General features: G+C 42.3%; 2 protein-coding genes across 6 annotated transcripts in view; one reads left to right on the top strand and one right to left on the bottom strand.

The window, feature by feature from the left end:
- Nucleotides 1-1130: 1130 nt before the first annotated feature.
- On the bottom strand, nucleotides 1131-22750 carry LOC101937358 (cytochrome b-245 chaperone 1). Of its 4 annotated transcripts, none has more exons than XM_065562711.1 (7): nucleotides 22494-22750; nucleotides 11760-11886; nucleotides 10500-10541; nucleotides 9056-9129; nucleotides 7808-7904; nucleotides 3902-4046; nucleotides 1131-2534 (listed from the first exon to the last, which is right to left on the bottom strand). In XM_065562711.1, the coding sequence occupies exons 2-7, from the start codon at nucleotides 11842-11844 to the stop codon at nucleotides 2405-2407; spliced, it is 573 nt and encodes a 190-aa protein (XP_065418783.1). In that variant the 5' UTR covers nucleotides 11845-11886; nucleotides 22494-22750; the 3' UTR covers nucleotides 1131-2404. The 4 variants fall into 4 exon arrangements, with proteins under 4 accessions (XP_065418783.1, XP_065418782.1, XP_005297635.2 ...); XM_065562710.1 differs by having other exon boundaries at nucleotides 11760-11890; nucleotides 22494-22614; XM_005297578.5 differs by lacking the exon at nucleotides 22494-22750 and adding an exon at nucleotides 16119-16259 and having other exon boundaries at nucleotides 11760-11890.
- The window catches only part of NARF (nuclear prelamin A recognition factor), a 38331-nt gene continuing 31539 nt past the window's right edge, over nucleotides 16399-23190 (top strand). Inside the window, exon 1 of one of the 2 annotated variants that reach the window (XM_065562703.1) lies at nucleotides 16399-16660. The gene's annotated coding sequence lies outside the window, so the exon portion shown is untranslated. Of the gene's footprint in view, nucleotides 16661-16903; nucleotides 16990-23190 lie in introns of those variants that run through there. The other variant, XM_065562704.1, reaches the window with a different exon arrangement.

Raw genomic sequence — 23190 nt, 5'->3', positions numbered from 1 at the left:
CTCATTGAGGTACTACTTGGGAATCTCCTATGACAGAGCACCCACAGGAACATGTTCTCAAAGGAGGAGAGGTTACTTACCTTACAGTAACTTGAGTTCTTCAAGATGTTTTGTCCCTAGGGGTGCCCCACTTCCCACCCTCCTTCCCCTCAGTTGTGGAGGCTCTGCTTTGCAATTAAGAAGGAACTGAAAGGTGGTGGGTCCGTGCCCTTTATAAGCCCTTGTTTGGAGCACAAGGGGCTGCTCAGCACAGGCATGGGCCTGTGGAAACTGCTTTGCATTCTGTGGTCAAGAGTGCTCAGGTGCACCTGGATCCTATAGTGGAGCACCCATAGGGACAAAAATCTCTCAAAGAACTCAAGTGCCTGTAAGATAAATAACCTCTCCTTGGCTTGCTCCACCAGCCCACCCACCCCACCTGCCTCTATTCCCTAAAATTGGAAAGAAGCCGCAAAACAGAAATGCAGGCACAATCTCTCCCTCAGAGATTGCTGCCATAACACTTACTGCCAAGAAAGTCAGCATCTAGTTTGGCTTTATTCCTAGTGTGCCTTTCAGATCTCCTCCTGCTGACTCAAACCACCATCAACCCTAATACCAGTCTGTGAAATACTAATAAGTAACACGTATCAAGTAGTGGACTGTAATCCTAATTAAAAAGTTATACTCCAGTAACTATAAGATCGAACTGCTAAAGACGTTTCCTAAATAATCTATACCAAGTAATACCATTTGAATACCTTCCCTTTTTACCTTGCTTTAACTATTTGATTTGAACTTACTAATGCTTATTCTTTATACTGAACATATCATGTCAATCTGGTTTAAAGCTAAAATTTTTAATCTTATTCCTCCTCCTTCCTGTTTAGTGCACCTCCCAGTTTGAGTGCTGGCATATTCAGGGCTTGATGCTTTTGTGCATCTCCTAAACAAAAAGGGGTAGATTATGAAACAAGCAATTTTATCATGTTGATGTTACTTTGGCCCAATATATTCAATTTTGTTTCCTTCTCACTAATGACAGCTTGGTATAGACAATTAATGGAGTTTGAGCTCTAGATTTAACATTTTGATCAAGGCAGAGGTAGCTTTTCTAAAATCTATTAAAAAAGAAAAATAAAAAGCAAGAACAATGTATAAAAATATATATTTTAACCACATGGGAAACAGATCTTAGAAAAGAGGACAACAATCACAACATATTTTGGGGTAAGGTTTGGTCACAAAGCACTGACATGTCTAGCTGTCCAGTCTTTCTTAACAGAGAGTATCCAATGCTACAAAGATCTAATATGCCAAAGACTTTTAAAATAGGGAACACTGATAGTGCTAGGCTGAAGCTTCATTTTAGCAGCTGGCACTTGAAGAAGAAGAAAAAAATAAAACCACATGGTGGACTTGCCCTGCAGTAGCAGATTTTTTTTTAAATAAATATGTAGAACAGCCTGACTCGAGGCTCCCACATCTACTGCTGTTTTATTTGGAGAAGACAATTCCCATCCCTAAAACAGCAGCACAGGAAATTAAAATATTTCAAAGCTATTGCAAGGCAAGTGCTATTATATTTTATTTAAAAAGAATCACCCCTCTATTGCTAATCTAGGAGGCATTAAGCCACACATGAAATGGACCAATTTTATATCTGAAATTCTGGACCACCACTTTCAAACTTTTTTTTATTTCTATTGGTTTCTAATTGTAAGTAACTTTTTCAGTCCTACTGTACTTGGCGTCATCAAAACTACCAAGATAGTGGCTATCTTTGATTATTTACTATTTTAAGATGCTTAAAAACAATTTTTTTTAAGTGATTAACTCTTTGAATTTAATGACAGGAATTAAATATATGTACCACATTGGAGTTTTCCTTTAAAAAAAGAGTAACAGAATCTGATATTATAATATAAAGTCACTAATTCAGTCTTCCTAAGTCCAGATACACTGTACCTGCAATGGATATTTACAGCAACCAGAAGTTTAAATGTGCAACTATCACCTTGATAATTGTGGAATGCAATCAACTAGTTTAAACCAATTCATTAGTACATCATTTTTCCTAGGTAATTATGAGGCACTGACAAAGTTCCAAAGCCAGCATTATCAACACCTACAAACTAGAAGGCAAAGTAAAATAGTATTTGCTTTGGATTCTATGCAAGCCACACATGAACAAATCCATACTGAAGCTTCCAGTTGAACAGTTTATGGGGGTGCAGGAATTTAAAGCAATTCGGCATCAGCAGGCACGCCAACTCAGACTTTTGCAGCTGTCGCAGCAGAGGAATTCCCACACGTAGGGAAGACACCAAGCCACCAAATCATGAGGGGACTTCTTAGATGCAATGCAGCCAATACAGCTTCCAAGCATTCAGAGGGCTCAGCTTTTTTAATTTCATGATCACTGTTAATACTCGTCCTTGGGTTCATCTGCATCACTGGCATCCGTTTCACTGCTCTGCGACAGATCTTGATGGTTCTCTACTTTGTTCAGTTCCAGAAACCCGGTAATGAGCTTGGCAACTGCTTCCACGTCACTATGGAAAGGAATGAACGATGTTTGAATTAATGGAGGTGTGGGGCTGATGAGCCAGAGCAAAAGCACTCATTGCTGAATACAGATCTCTCTGAAGATCCAGTCAATATGTGGAATAAGACTATGATTAGCAACTCGCATAGGGCCTGTCCAGATTCATAAGCTGTGTGCGACTTTTTCAAGCTGCTATTATAATCAGAAAAGTGACTAAAGTGGAACTTCATGAGTACCATTCTCCCAATGACTTTCAGACAAGAGGAGGTTTCCATTCACAAGTCAGAATATTTTCTAACAGTCCCTGCTTTACATTCCCTTGCAAGCTAAAGAACCTGTGGAATTCTTTCTGCTTCTTATCACTAGTAATAAAGATTCCTCAGTTAGTTAATAATTGTACTTATGCAGGAGGCAGAAGATTAATCTGCCTCACTCTCTCATAGCTGCACTACTTCAGCAGTGCTAACAGAAGGAGAAAGAATGAAGTAAGCAAAAACACAGTTCTAACTTGAAGACACAGGGAGCAGCACTTTTAGGGAGTATAAATGCACTTGAAATTGGGTGGTCTATTTAGCTTTCAACACACTTCCTGCCACACAGAAGTATCTGATACAGGTAAAGCTATGGTTACTGAAATATGATGCAAGATTTTAATGTCTCCCATTAAGTCAATTACTCTTAAATAGTTTATCTAAAGCCCTTAAACATTTTGTAACGTTCATCATCACTCTCAACCTATCTCAAGACACCACATGCTTCTGACAATCAAAGCTGTAGGGTGACCTCTACACATTTCCTTCTGGAGAGAGAAAAGAATAACTATTAAAATAATGTCATAGAAACAGCAAGATGGAAGCCGTCTATTCTCTCCTTAAAATTCACCTCTGCTGTGAAGCCTGCAAAACACTCAACAATGGCTGTGACAGCTTCTTGTTACACTTACAAATCTCATTGCCAACTTGTGTTCTCGTCTTTTTGTCGTATCTTGATTATACTAAGACTGAGCAATTTGGGACAGGGACTGTCTTTTTATAATGTGTCTGTACAGTGCCCATCACAATGGGTCATCAGTATAAATAACAGCAATAATCAATGGGCCTTTTTTTCCTTTTGATTGAACTACAAGTAATAAAAACAACTATTAGAGGCCTAGAATGTCTAATATTGTAAATCTCGTTATACAGTTGCTCTTATTCTCAAATGCCTGTAAGGGTTTGAAAATCATAACTTGAATAATCCTAAAAATAGATTAAATAAGACTACCAACAGAGCTTGGACAATTCTCCCAACAGCCTCCTATAATCCAGCCATTGGCCCTATAGTTAATACCTACTCCTCTTATACACACACTCAATCAAAAAGAATAGCTCATACCTTCTACAGCCCATCACTGCGCTCTGGGTCAGAGGGTGGGAAAATCCAGTGACAAATCGTAGCACTACCAGGTAACCCTTCCCAAAGTAACGCACTTTCTCCTCTTCCACGTTCACATCTCGAATCTCATTCAGCGAAGCGGCCACTGTTAGCAAAAGCAAGGGAAGAACATCAATTACAGCCATTCCCAACATTGACACTTCTGATTTATATGACTAGGACTCTAAGCTCCCTCTCTCTGCTTTAATAATGAGCCTCTGTGCAAGGCTTCAGGACTGCTGCCCTCCTCCCACTCAGCTGGGTGTGCTCTACACTGCAATTCTGGGATCCCAAACTCCACCAACTGTGGTAAGGGCAAACAAACCCGGATCTGGATGCAAAGCAGAATGCACCAACTGGTATCGTTTGCTCTAATGAACTGGTACAGCTGCCCAAAGATTGACAATCATCCATTTATTACTTATGCTTTCCTGCTGTTTTTCCCTCTTTCCTTAAAGACAGTTTGAACTGTTTTCTGTATCAGGTAGTTAACAGCTGTTAAATGTATTGAGACTGAGCAGGTGTTGAAAAATGAACCATTCAGATCAGTCACTTTCAGAGCATCTCCTGGCTTCTGGGTCCCCATGTTAATTAGCATTTGCTCTCTGTTTTTGGTACAAATGCCTACTCAAGAAACATTTGCCTATTGTTCAGACACACAAAAGGGGAAGTTCATGAACATTAACGCTCACTCCTTCCTTCCCCCTCCCCCAAAATCTGTTTGAAATTTCATCATAATATTTAAGGAGGTTCTAAATGCTTTCAAGCCACTAAGCTCCCAACTATTTAAACATATTAGGAAGCAGTTTGATTTAGTCAAGCAAGGAGAGCAGATGTTTAGAATTCAAGAACATCCTGGGTTCTAGTTCCAATTTAGCCAAGGCTCACTGTGACCTCAAGCAAGTCACTTAACCTGGGTTTGACTACTGTCTGCAGCTATGCAATTGAATCAGATGCAGGAACCTCAGTGGAAACCAGATGCAGCATTTAAACTGAGCCTTCCTGGATAAGTTCACGTTTCTAAAAACAGGCATTAGGATTTTGCATAAATACTCTGAGGGCTTTTGTTTTTTTAATTGCTGTTCCCCAAGCCCAGCCATACCATAATCAACACTTCTTTTTGCTGCAGTGTGCATTACTTTAGCTCGATCTAGAATTAAACATAGCCTGGTGGGGAAAGCTACCTGTATCAAGGGTTAAAAGACTATCTTGCAGAGTAACCAACGTGGGGGGGGGGGGGGGGAAAGGGGGCTGCATGATGCAACAGGAAAAAGAGTAGCCTGTTAGCTACAGCTATGACAGAAGCTGTGAGCAGGAATTCTCCACTGATAATACTTCTATTCTAGAAATTCACTGATTTATACTATGCTCCTCACCACTGTACCTGAGAGCATAGAGCTGTATAAAAGAAAAGAACCAGTCACCATGTTTGTGAATATATTTATTTCTAATTCTCATCCTCCAGGTCCCTGACGGGCTGAAGCTCCCTTGGGCCTCCTCCTTCTGACAAGCAACCCCAGATGCTCGTGTCACAAAGCTGAACGTGCTGCTTTCATTGCATATCCCACTCAGGGAAGAGACCTCAAACAGCACCTATTTCTCTAGCATGGCAGCAAGAGAACTGATCCTGTCCCAGTTTCTCATTTTTATTTCTGATGTACAGTGTTACCAAAACCAAATTTCCAGATAACACGAAGGTCACCCACAACTTCAGTTGCTTCTGAGGTACTGCTTTTCAACACTGGCATCATCCTGGTACTCTCCCCAATACCAGCTCCCATGTGTACATAAAGTGAATCAAGTTTCCCCTCCTCTTTGTGCTATTCAAGAGTAGCTTCTAGAGCTCCAGTGAAAGCAACTGCTCAGTGCTGTGAAGTGACCAGAGCCCTTAAAAGCTGGGCTTGATTTCAGGAAATGCAGATTAATTAAATGGATTTTCTGTCTTGCATTTTCTAAGCAGGGATGGACAGTAAACAGTTGCCAGAAACAAAGATCCAGTAATGATACACCATCTGTAGCTGTACACACAATAAATATGGTAGCTTAGAACTATAACTCTGCATTTCCACACCATTTTTCACCCAAGCATCTCCAATTGCTTTACATACATGCATGGAGCCTCAAAACACCGCTGTAAGATACATATCCTAGCCTTCTGACAAACAGGCACAGGGTTAAGGAGATCTAACCAAGCCTGCAAAGTGAATCAGTGCCAAATTAGGATTAGAAACTAGAAGTCTCAACTCCCCTGCTCCAACCACTCGATTTCAGTATCTCTCACCATCAATATTTGCAAAGCACACTGCAGATTTCAGTACATTAAAATGGGGTAAAATAGAGCCACAAATGTCAGTATGCCCCAGGAAAGCCCTACAGTAGTGTAAAAAAAAAAAAAAAAAATCTGTGCACTGTCTATACTGTATTAGAGACCTTTAGCAATGTGGTATGCTCATTTGCATTTTAATACCCAGAATGCTTTTGCAGCTTAGCATGATGGTAGCATCTGCTCTCTGGAAACCAAAGAGCTAGGAATGGATAGAAATGGTTGACTGAGTGCAGAGCTCTAAAATATAGTTTATAAAAAGATTTGCATATAATTCCACCTTCTCTGCCCAACTCTCACACTTTACTTCTGGGAAAATTCTACATTACTGCATGAGTGCATAACTAATAAGCCACATTAAGTTTTTTTGTGCAAAAAAAAAAAAAAAAAAGCTTCCACCAAAATGTTGCTACAGTTTCCCCTTTTGCCCACTACAGGGCGCTGTGGCACAAAAACAGCAGCAGCTCCCATCAGAAAATAACTGCAGACCAGAGGGCACTTTGGGGATACAAAAAAGCAGCAGCTCCCAGCCAGCGAGGGAAGAGGGAAGAGAAAGAGCAAGTGAGGGAAGAGAAAGAGCCTGCCTTTGTCAGGCCAGCTCAGGAGACAGGGGTTATGGGGAGACAGACAGCATGGGGTGCTGGGGGGAGAGGGCTCAGACAGGGGCTCATAAGAGCTAGTGGGGGAGGACAGACTAGGGCAGGGGCTGAATGGGTGTGGAGGCACAGGGGCGAGGGAGATGCAAGGCCACATGGTGATGGGGGAGGGGGTGCAGAGCTACCCAGGGACACAGGGTGGCTGAGTGGGGGCACAGACACACATAGGGACAGGGGGTGGCTGAGTGGGGGCACAGACACATGGAGATGGGGAAGGGGGTACAGAGCTGCATAGGGATGGGTGGGGTGCAGGGCCACATGGGAATGGGGGAGTGGGTGTCAGAGTGGTGGTGGAAGGACACATGTGGACAGGGTGTGCAAGGACACACGAGGGTGCAGGGGCAGATGTGCCTGACTGAATGCGAGAGGCTAGGGGTCAGCCAGGGTCTGCATGGGGGAAGCTCCCTAACAATCCCTTCCCGCATCCCAAAAAAACCTGTTCCATAATTTTCCCACCCATACCCCAAAACCTAAGTTCACACCCAGGCTCCTTCCCAGCATTTACTTCCCTCTCCCTCAGATCCTGCGTTACCCCTGACTCTCCCCAAGTCTTTGCAGGGCTTCTGAGGGTGTGGGAAATACGGTTCTGTATTGTAGTTTATACAAATTTTTACTCAGAGTTCTGTATTAATATGCCTAGTAAGGAATTGATTTGTCAAAAAACATTTCCTGAATCTTTTATGTTGTCTGTATTGTTATAGACATACTTGCTGACAGGTATTTTGAAATAAATGACCAAAAATAATTAAAAATGGTGTGATTATATTGTGTTATTTTGACAAATAAAATATGCAGAATTTTAAAATATTGTGCACAGAATTTAATTTTTTGGTGCAGAATTCCCCCAGGAGTAACATTTGGTACCTACAGAAACACCTACTTTCTTACCTTGTTCATGGCCTGCTCTTGAGAGGGTCAGTATTTTTTTGTAAAGGTTGAATGTTTTAAGGAAGACTTTTCCCTTGTCCTTGTCAAATACAGCTTCCTGTAAAATTGCAACACATCATCAATTGTATCCTTTTCTTTTAAATAGGAAGGTGGCATTTACAACCTCCAAAAAAATGAACAGCCCAACACTCACCTGTAGCAGTTAGTTTCTGTTATCATAGCAATATGAACTTAATAGTTTTACTTATACTCACTCCTGTCCCATTACTGAATTATGAAGTCAAAGTTTTGTTCTTGGCTTCCCCTCAAACCCAGACTTGTCTGAATCACACTCTTTCCAGGACAGAATTTAAGTGGTTTTATTTTCCTTTAACTATAAGCTATCCCTGGCTTTAAGACAAGATGTCACACCTTGCAGAAACTGAAACTTGCTCTTTAAGTGTGCGTGTGGTTGTCCCACAACCCCCAGGCTACAGTGAACATAAAATCTATCTACACCTTTCATTAATAACAGTGACAGCTACCAACTGGGCAAAGTTTTTGACTTACACGATATGGTGACATTTACATTAAAAAGAAAACATCCCCAGGATTAGATGGCTCCAGGGACTGGTAACACAACAGGGCATCTTTCACATCTGGGTCATTTATTCAAGTACAGCATGGGTTAGTATAATGACAGTCTTCCAAGTGCTTGTGAAATGAGTTGGTAACCTCAGTCCAATTTCTGATGGACAGTTGTCAACATCATTTTAAAACATCACAAATAGCACTCTCCTGAGAGTGGGGAAATGTTGAGTGGAACTGGAGGTAGATCTGTCCTATAGTTGGTAGGCTCCTCCACCTCACTAGCAGGGACAGCACGTGCGGGAAGCTTTCACTAGTAACTTCACGTGCTACTCCTGTTCTCTTAGTTGAAAAATCACATGTTGCAAATATTTCAGCTTATAATTGCAAAAATATTCTACACAAAACAATATTACGACAGATATGTTTGGCCAAATCTTATCTTTAAACACCAATTCATCTTTAACAATTTTTCCTGTACTATCAGTATAAAAATTACCCTCCCAGTTCACATTTACTATAATGTACCAATATAGCTACATTTCTCAACAGTGTCTGACAATGTAACTTGTTTACTTGGATTACACAATATTAATGATCTGGCTGCTGAAATCTACAGCCAAATACTTTAAGCCAGCACAACCCACTTCCTGTCTTCTGAGTTCACAGCATGTGTCTTACCTCCCACTCCTCCAGATTCTGTGCAGCCACAAAGAGACACCCAGCTATATAGAAGAGTTTCCATCCCAAGCTGTCTGATCAATACAAGATACATAGTATTAAATACATTGTTTGAATAGCAAGCAAAAGATAGTAAAACAGCTCACACACCCCCTCTGGGAGCAAAATAAGAAAGAAATGTGCATTTCATGACAGATGTTTTCTTCTTCAACAGCAAGATATAGTATTTTAACAGTGTTTTTCCAGGATCAAAAAAAGCAGAAGTTATTCGATTGTAGAAAGTTTTTTGTTGTTGTTTTTAAAACACTGGAATCAGTGCTATACAGAATTAGCAACATATTTGTTGCTGGCAGGATTGTACGTAGTTCTGTTGTGGATACGATTTTTTTCCCCCCTGAGAACTTGAGATATTGAAATACTTTAACCAGGGGCTCCTATAAACATGTTCCTCCTTAGCCTGTGATAACCCAGAGGCCAAGGGTGAGAGACTGGGGATATTAATTTATTGAAACAAACATGTTTTCTTCAAACCAACGAAGGAAGCAGTCAGCACATCTTGCCAAACACATATATAAAATGTCACATGCTGGAAGTGTTTACACAGTTCAATCTGTCTTAAGTGACTGTTCCAGGGACTAACAATCAATTGCTTAACAAAGAGCAGAACTGGGCTCAGTATGTTTGGGGAGACTCCAGGGCAGTCTCTTAAGAAAGGATATTGTCTTTTACAGGTGGTGCCTCATATAGGGTTCACTGTATTTTGTCCTGGAAAAATATACTGATTATAGTGGTAGTATAATGCACTGTTCCAACTGTGTCATTTGAAACAAAGAGGGATGCTCATAGGATGCTCTGCAGCTTTTTATTTATTTATGATGGGGGGGGGGCATTTGATGCCATCTGATCCATTCCCAAAAGAACAGATAAAAATACTTCTAAAGAGCAAATTTTTGATGAGCCCCGAGGATTAGTTCTCTCTGGCAGGAGTGACTTAGTAGCATCCAGAGAGGAGTACTTCTATCAGAGGCCTGGGACACTTGAGTTTGCTGGCAGAATTTTAACAATACCTACCCTCCCAGTGGAGTTAAAGAATCTATTAGCTAAGCTTTGTAAAATGCATTGAAACAAAGCATTACAGAGTGCTAAGTATCACTGTTATAAATACTCTGGGGATGTGGGGAAGCAAGGCTGGAAAGGAGCTGCGGAAATAACTAAAGAGGGAGAAAAATAGAAGAGCATGGGGTAAAGTCTGGTGAAGGCAATGGGATGCTGCTAAGTTTTAAGATTTGTACCAGCTCCTAGAGTTTACGGTAGGCACTTTATTAGTTAAAAAAAGTACAAGATATTAAGGAGGATCAGGTGGAAGCCAGGGGAGAAAATCATCAGATGAAAGAAAATTCCAACAGGAAAGAATAAAACTCTCCATAAAGTAACTGAACATTACCTTCACTATAGTAAGCAGCAGCCAGACCTATAGAAGATATTCCTGGAAAGAGAGGGGACAGGTATGATTTAAACATGCAACTGAAGAGATCTAAAAATTCCTTTATTTTACACACACCCAAGTTACGTCCATTAATTCTCACCGAAAGAAGAGCTAGCTTTGATTGCAGCTTTGCTGTTCCTTTTGATTGTTAACATCACTCAATGTAGAGAGCAAATAAAGCATTTCTTATTAAATAAAATATAATTCTCTTTCATATAATTATACCCAATTTTAAAAATGGGGAAACAGGCACAGATAGGAAAAAGTGGCTTGCCTAAGGTCAGGCAGCAAGACAGTGACTGAATCAGGAACAGAACCAGGTGCTCCAACTCCCAGCAAGTCTAACCATTAAACCTTGTTTCCACCCAAGGACAGCACTACTTTGAGTACTGAGGACATGCATATTAAAAAGGCTATTCTTAGCTGCAAGATGGTCCCACAGAGCATGGTAGTCTAACAGAAACCTGTGCATGCACTATTGGGGTACACCTGTGTCAAAGGTTGCCAAGTGCGGTCACATATCCAAGAAAATTGTTGGCCGATTCCTCATGCACTGGAATGGCTTACTTCAATTATAATGTGGACCCAGGCTGTTAGTTTAACAAAATGTGTTTACAGTATTAAAAAGCAGTATGGTCTATTTGACTGGGAAATAGAATTAGGAACCAGGATCTCCTGAGTTCTACCACCAACTCTCAGTGTAGTCTTGGGCAAACAACTTACCCACTCTTTGATTCTGTTTCCCCATATGTAAAAGAGGGATAGAAACACCATACCTAATTTGCAGGAGGTGCTGTGAGGCTTCATACTTTACGTCTACACAGTAGACAAGAAACGTTATCTAAATGCCAGAGGTGAAATCCTGGGCTCATTTAAGTAAATGGAATTTTGCTGCTGAATTCAGCGCGCCCAGGATTTCTCCCCAAGGGTTTATGGATAGTCAGCTGTGTCTTCATGCTATCCATAAGGGTCAGTGGAGACTAAAGTTGAAGTGATTTCACCTTCCCAAAATAATACTTCCCAGAAATCTTACAAGTCATTTTAATGAGGTTTCTCTCAGGAAACATTTGTAACCCACTTCCCTTAAAACATGCATTTAAATGGATTTAGACCTATACACACTATTTGTGGCTGGCATAAAAATACGAGCCTAGGAAAAGCAGGTCCAAGTTACTCATTCATCTCTTCACTTATGGAGAAGAATCATCAGTGTCTTACCAACAAAGAGAGACCAAGATCTGATGCCAGGTGATCTCTTCAAATGCAGAATGGAACTTGTGCGGTTTTCAAGCAACATGTACATCTTCAGGAGAAATTCCCTACAGCCTAGTAACACTCATGAAACCTAGCTGGACAATGAAAAGGAGTAAGAACTTACAAGTTATTGCTGTACCCTTTGTCCTTCCTTTCTATGCCCCAATATTTGTTAACCTTCAGTCATGTCAATCTAGACCAGGAATCTGCAACCTTTGGGACGCAGCATGCCAGGGTAAGCCCCCTGGTGGGCCGGGCCAGCCCCCTGGTGGGCCGGGCCAGTTTGTTTACCTGGCCAAATTTGCAGATGTGGCAATCGCAGCTCCCACTGGCCGCAGTTCACCGTTCCAGGCCAATGGGGGCTGCGGGAAGCGGAGTGGGCCGAGGGATGTGCTGGCCACTGCTTCCCACAGCACCCATTGGCCTGGAGCAGCGAACTGCAGCCAGTGGGAGCCACGATCAGCCGAACCTGCAGATGCGGCAGGTAAACAAACTGGCCCAGCCCGCCAGGGGCTTACCCTGGCGTGCCATGTGCCAAAGGTTGCCGATCCCTGATCTAGATTATAATCTATCCAGGGCAGGGATATGGTGTTCTACTTACATGTAAAATACCATGCACATTTATGACCCTGTACAATAATCACCATGGAGACTTGCAAAACAAGACTAACAAAGGTTTGAACCCTGTAAGAAATGTCTCATTCTTTCATTAAGGTTCCCTTCATTCCTAGCATAAGCAATATCCTTAGAAGAGTTTCCAAAACTGGCTGTCAAAATAAAATTAGCAGCGCATCAACTAGCAATTGTGAACTAAGGAGAAAAGAAAAGCAATAGAAAGAGAGTGGTAAGTTCTTTTACAAAGCATTTCTTCAGCTGACAGGAAAGGGCAACAATAATGGTTCAACCCAGCAGCCAAAGCAGGACTAGGCAGCACACTACAACACAGAATTTCACGACTCAGTCCCTCACTCTAGGGTTGGGAGCGCTGCAGGATCAGCCCAAATGGGAAGAAACACTTCACAAGGCACTAAGCTATACCTACAGCAAACTCAGGAATGTAACTGAGTGGTACTGTAGACAGCCATATGCAGCCCTCCTCAACCAGAAACTAGGCCCAACACACATTGAAAAAGATGGTGGGAATTAGGAGAGAAGAGAGGCATTAATTATAAACATTAAGACTGGACAAATCATTTTCATCAAATAACCACGGCAAGAAATTATTTTAATCTTTGAGCAATTGCGGCTTCCAAACACACACTCTGTTCTACCTATGGTGACTTCAGCACAAGCATAGTAAAGGATTTAGATTAGGGGTCCAGCAGGACGTGTGAGGGCAGGACTGATTTGGTCAGGATGGATTACCACTGAGGAGGAGACAACAATGGGGATAGCTTTCCAGAAGGTTTAAAATGTCTCTTCTAGTGGAGAACTAGTTAGGGGGGGAGAGGGACTGGGGGAAAAGGACAATATGTTTTCAAACTGTTCTTCATTATGGTGATGAATACACAGCCACAACCCATGGAAGGGGAGATGGGATCACATTTTTATGAAATACCATGTATGCCACAACATTTTTAGTAGGCCCAGCAGAACAGGCTGTGGATGGTATACCAGCATTAACTGTGAATTTCCTCTATTTGGTTGGTTTGTGTCACAATCTTGGTATTACTTAAATGTAAAAGAGAGAGGAAAAGTGTTGTGCAGCCTTCCCCAAGAGTGTCATCTAGAAGACAGATGATCCTACTTACTGCACACATTACCTTTACTCACATTACCAGAGAGTAGTTATCAGTGGTTCACAGTCATACTGGAAGGGCATAATGAGTGGGGTCCCGCTGGGATCGGTTCTGGGTCTGGTTCTGTTCAATATCTTCATCAATGACTTAGATAATGGCATAGAGTGTACGATACTAAACAGGAAGGGGTTGCAAATGCTTTGATGGACAGGATTAAAATTCAAAATTATCTGGACAAACTGGAGAAATGGTCTGAAGTAAATAGGATGAAATTCAATAAGGACAAATGCAAAGTACTCCACTTAAGAAGGAATAATCAGTTGCACACATACAAAATAGGAAATGACTGCCTAGGAAGGAGTACTGCAGAAAGGGATCTGGGGGTCATAGTGGATCACAAGCTAAATATGAGTCAACAGTGTAACACTGTTGCAAAAAAAGCAAACGTCATTCTGGGATGTATTAGCAGGAGTATTGTAAGCAAGACACGAGAAGTAATTCTTCCACTCTGTTCTGCGCTGATTAGGCCTCAACTGGAGTATTGTGTCCAGTTCTGGGTGCAACATTTCAGGAAATATGTGGACAAATTGGAGAAAGTCCAGAGAAGAGCAACAAAAATGATTAAAGATCTAGAAAACATGACCTATGAGGGAAGATTGAAAAAAATTGGGTTTGTTTAGTCTGGAGAAGAGAAGACAGAGGGAATATGATAACAGTTTTCAAGTACATAAAAGGTCAGTACAAGGAGGAGGGAGAAAAATTGTTCTTCTTAACCTCTGAGGATAGGACAACAAGCAATGGGCTTAAATTGCAGCAAGGGAGGTATAGGTTGGACATTAGGAAAAACTTCCTGTCAGAGTGGTTAAGCACTGGAATGAATTGGCCAGGGAGGCTGTGGAATCTCCATCATTGGGGATTGTTAAGAGCAGGTTGGGCAAACACCTGTCAGGTATGGTCTAGATAATTTAGTCCTGCCTTGGGTGTAGAGGACTGGACTAGATGACCTCTCTAGGTCCCTTCCAGTTCTATGATTATTTGGTGAAACAAACTACATCCTTAAGGCAATTGCAAGCAAATCAAGTAGTATATAAACCAGACACTTTTCTTACTTTAAGTGGCCTTAAAGACTTACTGCATTCTCACCCTTTCTCAGATGAAAGAACTCTAGCTGTTACTGCAAAGCTGACACGGCATGACATAATGCAGTACCATGTGGAGGCAGTACATCTAATGGAGAGAGCTGGAGGCTGTCAGGATTCCTGGGTTGTATTTCTGGCTCTGCCACTCAGTCACTGGGAGAGTTTGGGCAAGCCGCTTAACCTTTCCATTTATGCAACTCTAAAATAATACTGAGCTTCCCCATAAGTGTGTTGTGAGTCGTTTTATTTGTAAAGTGCTTTGGGATCATTGGCTTGAAAGCATTATATGGTTCTTTTATCCTGGGAGATCCTGAGCACTTACAATTCTTATTGAACTCAATAAGAATTGTGCCTGCTCAGCACCTCTCAGGATCAGACCTTATAGGTATCATTATTACATTACTGAACTAACAATTCCTATGTCTGCAGCATCAGTTAGCGGAAATTTGGCTTTCAGTGAATGTTATCTGCCTACATTACAGGATTCTACATCCCTTACAACTCACTCAACAGTGCTTTAAATCGACATTACGAAGCAAACAGCCAGACAGCCTCATGCACAACTAGGTTCTGAGAAGACAGAAATGGCCCAATCTTGCTTCCTTACTCATCCTGTTGTTCTGGGATACTGCATGAAGCATACTTTTACTGTGGGTCACTTTAGACACAAAGTTTAGTTTTAAAAAAATTATAAAAGCTAAACAGAAATATATTCATGATTTTTTTTTTTTTTTATTTAAATGAAAACATTCCATGGACATGATTCAAATACTTCCTAGCAGCAGGTGCATAGGAACCTGACAGTGAAACAGCCAAAGCTGAGTCACGATCCTGCATTAATTTCTGCTAATACAGAATCATTCAGCCCCTTTTGCCTCTCTGCTCTGAATCGGTCTCCCTCCAAATCAAATCTTAGCCCAGTCTTTCTAACATCTCCTGGCACATGTCCAGCTGTCAACTGAAACTCAACGTGACCCAAAGCAAGTTCTTCATCTTTCCCTGCAGATGCTAGGTGGAAAATATTTTAGTCTAGAACTGCAGAGGAGTCACTGTTTTGTGTTTGTTCTATAATTCACTAGAAAATAGCGGGGGTGCCACATGATTCCTTCCCCATCCTATTATTCCTGGCATACTGCAGCTCTGTTGTTTTATCAACATTCCGTTGGTAATTAATTCCTGCTCCTCGCCCCAGCCTCAGTTGCCTCAACAAGAAGAAAGGGAAAGGTGTGCTTGGACTGAGCTCCCCTCTGATGCACTAATCAGACAATGGAGTTTGCCCACCACCTCACCCCCCATCCCCACCGCATGCAGTCTGCTCCTCCGGCCCCCTAAAATGCCAGCTCCCCACTCTGTACAATCCCCGCAAATCCCAGCCCCGCACCCCCTACACCCGCCTCACTCCCATCCCCCCGCACGCTGGGAAGGGAAGCAGCACCGTCACTGACCGGTTCCTTCCCGCAGCAGCGCGGCCCCACACGGACGCGCATCAAACGGGACTCGCCGCGGACTTTACTTCCCGAATCCGGACGGGAGGCGCCACACCATAGAGTCGTTGGACCCGAGCGCCCTCCCCGATCACAGAAGAGATTGAACACCGCGCGCTAGAGTGTCGATACGTAAATAGCGCCGGAACTTCGGCGGCCATTTTTACTTCGGGCAAAAGTAATTCCCCCCCGCGAAAATACCCACTAACTTCTGTGTATAGGCTTGGTGCCTAAATCCAAGATGGCGACCAACTTTAAATCCTTTCCGCCCATATCCAAAATGGCGTGTTAAATTAAGGTTTTACAGCTGCCCAAATCAAAGATGGCGTCTTACGTTAACTCTTTCCCGCCCAAATCCAAGATGGACTGTTAAGTGAAGGTCTTACAGCTACTACCCAACTCCAAGATGGTGGCTGAGGCACTCTTGGAGTGAAGGCCATATTGGTTAACACTGTAGAGCCAGGGAGACTCCTGGAGGGAGGAGGATGGTTTTGTTGAGTAAGGTTAGTCTTCAGTTCTCAGAGCTGGTGAGGTCCAGGCAGTGGACCAGGACCTATTTTTCCTCCCTTGGTATCCTGCTGTTAATTGATTTCTCTCCTTAGACTGACCTTACACTTGGTAAAGCAACCCCCATCCTTTCACGTATTTATACCTGCTCCTGTATTTTTTACTTCATGCATCTGATGAAGTGGGCTCTAGCCCACGAAAGCTTATGCCCAAATAAATTTGTTAATCTTTAAGGTGCCACAAGGACTCCCCTTTTTTGCTGATACAGATAACACGGCTGCTACTCTGAAACCTGCTGTGGTTGGAGACAGTGAGAAATGTGCTGGTGAGTGACTCTTCCGACCTAGGAGGTAACAGAGCAAGAATTTCAGAGCTTGCATGGGAAACTGGGGCCTAAACAGCTGCTCCTATTGTTTGTGCTATGACTGAACAGGGCTGCCCAGAGTATACACACCACAGCTGTCACTGTAGCATAGCATCTGGCCACATGCTGGCACTGGTGCATGCATTATACAGCTACCAAGGAGACTAAGAGACCCCATAGTGTCATTGACGGTGACCACATAATAGCTTACACTTATAGCACCTGCCATCCCAAAGTACTTTATGTGCATTGACTGAGCTTCACAACCCTATGGAGGTGCGTATTGTTCTCTATTTAAGAGATGAGGAAAACAAAGCCCCAGGAGGTCACAGAGCTGGGAATAGAACCCATGAATCCTGACTCCTAGTTCCTTATGCTAACCACTAAAAAACACTGCTTTTCTAGGATTGCTGTTAATATCTCTGTTTCTATATATAGACAGACACTTGTGCATGAATTTGGAGATAGATAACAGTACAAACCTTTGAACCAAAGATGTGTATTCATGCAAACACTTTGTTAGTCCAGTAGAAGAAATTAGGCTACTATACCTTGTGAATTTTTATTAGAAACAGTACATTTTGTTTTGCACTTTTAAGCGAATGCTAAATTTTATCAGTGTTGCCACTTCTTGTCATTTTATCAAATGTCTTGCAATATTTCATGTTTTTCTTAAACCCCCAGCTCCTGGAGTCATGATATTATGTGGTGATCTCATCTTATATATTTTTATAAATATGTTTCTAGTCCTCATGGTTATGTAGAAAAGCTTAAAAATGCAAACCATAAGTCTCCAAAACCAGAAGGCAAATAATAAGAATCCCAAAATTATTATTTTTGTACATCTCATGATTTTAAAGCCAATCTCATGGCTTTTGGGGGGGGAATGACTCATGATTTTTTAATGCTAGGGGTTGATAATTCTCTAGTATTTTTAAAATCAGTATAACTATTAATAATGTGCTTTGACAAACACTGATTCCTCAAGTATCGGGGGTAGCCGTGTTAGTCTGTATCTACAAAAACAACAAGGAGTCTGGTGGCACCTTAAAGGGGCAGGAGGGTTAACAGGGATGTGCAAGGCAAGAAGTGTTGCATCCGAAGAAGTGAGGTTTTTACCCACGAAAGCTTATGCCCAGATAAATATGTTAGTCTTTAAGGTGCCACCAGACTCCTTGTTGTTTTTTTACTGATTCCTCAGACATTTCTTAATCCATTATCTCTCTTTACTCTTCCTGTCTATTGCTTAAAATCTGACCTAAAGTTTTTGTTTAGGGAAGAAAATTACACCTTATAATTTAGGATAAAATAATAAATTTATGCAAACGAGATCTTAAAGCTAGACTTTTTTAAATCAGCAGAGTTTTTAAAGAGCTAACTGAGGCCATTAATGTTGATTTTCAATAAGTCTTGGAATACTAGGGAAATTCTAGAATATTGGAAGAAAGCTAATATTGTGCTAATTTTTAAGAAGGGTAAACAGGATGACCTGGGTAATTATAGGCCTGTCACTCTGATATCAGTCCTGGGCAACATAATGAAGTGGCTGATATGGAATTAATTATATTACTATAATAAATACCAATCAGTATGAGTTTATGGAAAATAGATCCTATTAACTAACTTGATATCTTTAATTAAATGTATAAGTTTGGTTGATAAAGGTAATGTTGATATAATATATGTAGGCTTCTGTAAGGTGTTTGACTTGGTATATAAGATGTTTTGATTAAAGAAACTAGAACGATACAAAATTAACATGGCACACATTAAACAGATTAAATGCTGATTAGCTGATAGGTCTCAATGTAATTCTAAACAGAGAATCAAACAGGTATGTGTCCAATGGGATCCCGCATGGACTGGCTCTTGGTTTTACACTATTTAACATTTGTATTAATTACTTGGAAGAAACCACAAAATCATCACTGACAAAGTTTGCAGGTGACACAAAAATTGTGGGAGCGGTAAATTATGAAGATGATAGGTCACAGAGAGTGATCTGGATTGCTTGGTAAACTGGGCGCAAGCAAAGAATATGCTTTTTAATATGGCTAAATGTAAATGTATATACATCTAGGAACAAAGAATGTAGACCAGACTTCTGGGGTGGGAAACTCTATACTGGGAAGCATTGACTGAAAAAGATTTGGTGGTTCAAGAAGGATGTTGATAAATTGCAAAGGGTAAAAAGCCACAAGAATGATTAAAAGGATTGGAAAACATGCTTTATAGTGATAAACTTGAGGAGCTCAATCTATTTAACAAAGAGAAGGTTAAGGGGTGACTTGGTTATAGTCTATTGATACCTACATAAGCAACAAAAATTTGATAATGGACTCTTCATGATCCAATGACTAGAAGTTGAAGCTAGACTAATTCAGACTGGAAAAATGGTGTAAATTTTTGACATTAAGAATAATTAACCATTGGAACAACTTACCAAGGGGTTTGGTGGATTCTCCATCACTGACAATTTTTAAATTAAGATTGGATGTTTTTCTAAAGACCTGCTCTACAAATTATTTTGGGAAGTTATGGCCCATGTTATACAGGAGGTTAGACTAGATAATCACAATACTGTAGTCTCTTCTGGCCTTGGAATCTATGAATCTTCATAGTACAATATTCACTTGTGGAAGGCAAATAGCTTAAATAGAAAATCATTAATTGACAGTCTATAAAGTGAACTGAATAATGATCCTACCATGAAATAAGGAAAAAAAAAGTCTCCCTCTGCCTACTCTTCTAGGTTTAATGAGACCGTTAGAATTAATTCTACTAATAAAACCGATGCTGCACTGTAAAACTTGTTATCCCCATTAATTTATAATTAAGAAAATGCACATGCATAAGTCCTGTTCCTGCACTCCTTACTCAGGCAAAATTCCCATTAAGAAGTGCAGGACTGGGATCATTGAGGATTGAACCCAGTAAAATTCTCTTTCATGTCCACAATTTAGTGTTCTGTCTTCCTGCCTGCATAGAGCATGCTGCAATGTTTGTTCTACAGTTTCATATAACAGATATACTTTCAAGGGCTAGAGCACCTTGAAGATTTCTAATTGGCTCAATATCATACTCCATGATAGGTTCTTTTCTTCAGTTCCTGAACCAACTGACAGTTGTGAGGGGTGAAAACGTAAATTTGCCCCTTTTACAATTTTCAAAGTATTCTTCCCTGTGGGGAAAGCGGCTACTGACAACTCAGACTGCTGGTTTGGTATGGGCTGCTTTTAACAAGTTCTCTCACATGTGATTCCAGCTGGACATGGGTGAATGGGAAGCTGGTAGAGCCCAGGGGTGACTGGGTAAGTGGGGAGCAAGAGAGGAAATTAGGTATGGAGGAGTTGGGAGATTGTGGATGGGGTGGGGTGGGCAAAGCTATACAAGCAGTGTGGGGTAGCCCAATGCCTCTGCATGAAGGCACTGGCACTTAAAGGGTGCACTCACTACTGCTGCTTCTACTTCTTCCACAGGAAGGTAGCAGCACTGAAAGGAGCACTTGCCACTTGATGTGATGATGGCTTAGTACAAATACCCTCTGCCTTCATGGTGCTACTGACTGGTGCTCCAGAGAGCTGAGGCAGTAGTGACCAGGAGTGCCAAACCTTTATGGGTCAACGAATTGATGCATGAAGGTTCTCCACGGTTCTGCAGCCTAACTAAGTGTGCCAGGGAGTAGAGGCATCAATGCCAGGGGATCCCTTCAAGTGTTAATGCCTCAGCACAGAGACACAGGATTTCTCCATCAGGCACCCTTGCCTTGCACATCCCTGTTAACCCTCCTGCCCCTTCTAAAGCCTGACTCAACCTTTAAGATCCATTCAACTCTGCCTGTCATCCACATCTCTGTTGGCTTTCCTAGAGGTCCGCTCTCTCCCTCATAAGCAACACCCTCCTCCTATAGTTTCTTCTCAGCCAGATTGCCATCCTCCCCCCATCCAGCTCACTAGGTGCACATGCAGAGTCAAAAGTAGCTGATGGTTCTTAGCAGTTGAATCAGCTGATCTTGGGGAAATCTATGTATATGTTCTTGGAGTAGAGGAATAACTGTGTAATGATAAAGTGTCAAAAGTAGCCTGTGTCCAAGATGTTATCAAAATGTGTTTGTGTGAAGCTTGCAGTTTTTATGTGGATTGTGGCTGTGTTACTTTAGGAATCCAAAGACATATGAGGGAAACAGAAACATTTCAAAAATGGGAGTACAGTATTCTTTAATATTTCCTCTGCAAAAGTTAATAAATATTTAATTTAAAAATATATAATTTAGTTTGACTGTGGAAGAATCATTGTGCCAACTTTGGAGACGATCATCTAAGGATCAGGAAACCCTTTCACAAACTGAAAATATCATGAGGAGTGCCCCCCTTTAATAATTCCTAGTCTTGAGATGTTTAGAGACTTACTTCTAACTTCAAACACGGTTCACAGCTGCAGACTGAGTGTGATATCCGTAGGGGAAAAAAATGACATTAAGAGAGTAAAATAGAATGTGACAGCATCTGGGATAGAGATGGCAGAAACATAGGAAATGCTGACTGTCACAGCTGTGAAAATAACACCTCAAACTGAGCTGTGTGCCAGTCCCGCAGTATGAATACAGTAACATTCACTTAACATTTTCAAGAGTGGCCACTGATTTTGGATGCCTCAGTTTCAGGACCCCCAATGTGAGACATCCTAGCTTGATTTTCAGAAGTGCCAAAAATTCATGACTCCTAATAAAGGCAATGGGAAATGCAAATACTGGCACCTCTGGCCATAAATGTCTGGGGTCACAGATGTCTCAGGTTGGACACCAAAAACAGAGAGACCCAAAATTAGTCTGTAAATTTGTACCTTAGGTTTTTACAAGAACCAGGAGTCACCCAATGAAGTTAAGAGGCAGCAGGTTTTAAACAAACAAAAGGAAGTACTACTTCCCTGTAGAAGTGTTGGCCGAGGTTCGGCCCTCAGCGGGGCAGTGGGGTATCCCACTGCCTCGCTACAGTCCGCCGTCCGTCCGGGTCCGGCGGCAGTCTGGGACAACAGACACACAGTTAGGGCTCAGGCCTGTAAGCAGGGACTGAGGCAAAGTCTATAGCAGGCCAGGCCCTAGGTCAGAGCGAGGCAGCAATTAAATAGACAATCAGAAACCCCGGCCCTTGGGCAGGGGCTGAGTCAGTTTGTGGCAGCCCAGGCTCTAGGTCAGGGCGGGGCAGCAAGCCAATAGTCAAGCAGGTACCCAGCCTCTCTAGGCCAGGGGAAAAAGGGGGAGTCTGCCACCCAAGGAGTGGGTGGCAGGGGGGACACAGGCCCTCCCACTCCACTGCGTCCCAGCCCGGGGCCCTAGCAGCAGCAGAAACTCGCTGCTGTCAGTGGGGATCCTGGCTGCAACACACTGACATCGGCTCTGGCAGTGCAGCAGCCAGACTGGGGTCGGCTGCCCCCGGGCTACTTCCACACTCCCCCTCGTATGGTACCTGGGCCGTCCTAGTGTCGTCTGTGCTCTCCACCAGCATTGGCTCCTCTGGGTAGGTAGCGAAGGGCAGGCTCAGCTCCTCCTTGGGGTAGCTGGCACAGAGTAGGCTCAGCCAGTCCTCCTCGGGGTAGCGGGCGAGAGGTAGGCTCGGCTGGCCCGGTGAGTCAGCAGGCCGGTCGCAGCCTGCAGCTGTTTCCCAAGCAGAAGCTCGGCCACAGACATCTGCTCTCTCCACCAGCCTAGGCTCCCCTAAGCTCTGCAGGCGGGCTTTTATACTTCCGGGTCGGGGCCGTGACCTCGGAGGGGTGGGCGCCGGACCCGGTGGCTCCGCCCACGTTGGTATTAGGGGAGGTTCGGCCCTCAGCGGAGCTGTGGGGTAGCCCACCGCCTCACTAAATTCACACAATGCACAGTCTCTGAAGTTGAGCATAAGCTTGAAGTGTTTGCCAGAAGCTGGGAATGGGCTACAGGGGATGGATCACTTGATGATTACCTATTCTGTTCATTCCTTCTGAAGTACATTGACAGGATACTGGGCTAGATGGACCATTGGTCTGACCCAGTATGACCATTCTTATGTTCCTGCACAGATGTGCATAGCTGCATGTTTTTTTTGTTTGTTTGTTTGTTTGTTTTAAAGGATAAAATGGAAAAGAGATCCCAATATTGAATTTGACCTTTGTATTAATGTCTGAAAA

Source organism: Chrysemys picta, chromosome 12 (genome assembly GCF_011386835.1).
Source record: "Chrysemys picta bellii isolate R12L10 chromosome 12, ASM1138683v2, whole genome shotgun sequence".
Taxonomy (NCBI): Eukaryota; Metazoa; Chordata; order Testudines; family Emydidae; genus Chrysemys; species Chrysemys picta.
The sequence above is the reverse complement of the archived record's forward strand: the minus strand, read 5'-3'. Positions and strand labels throughout refer to the sequence as shown.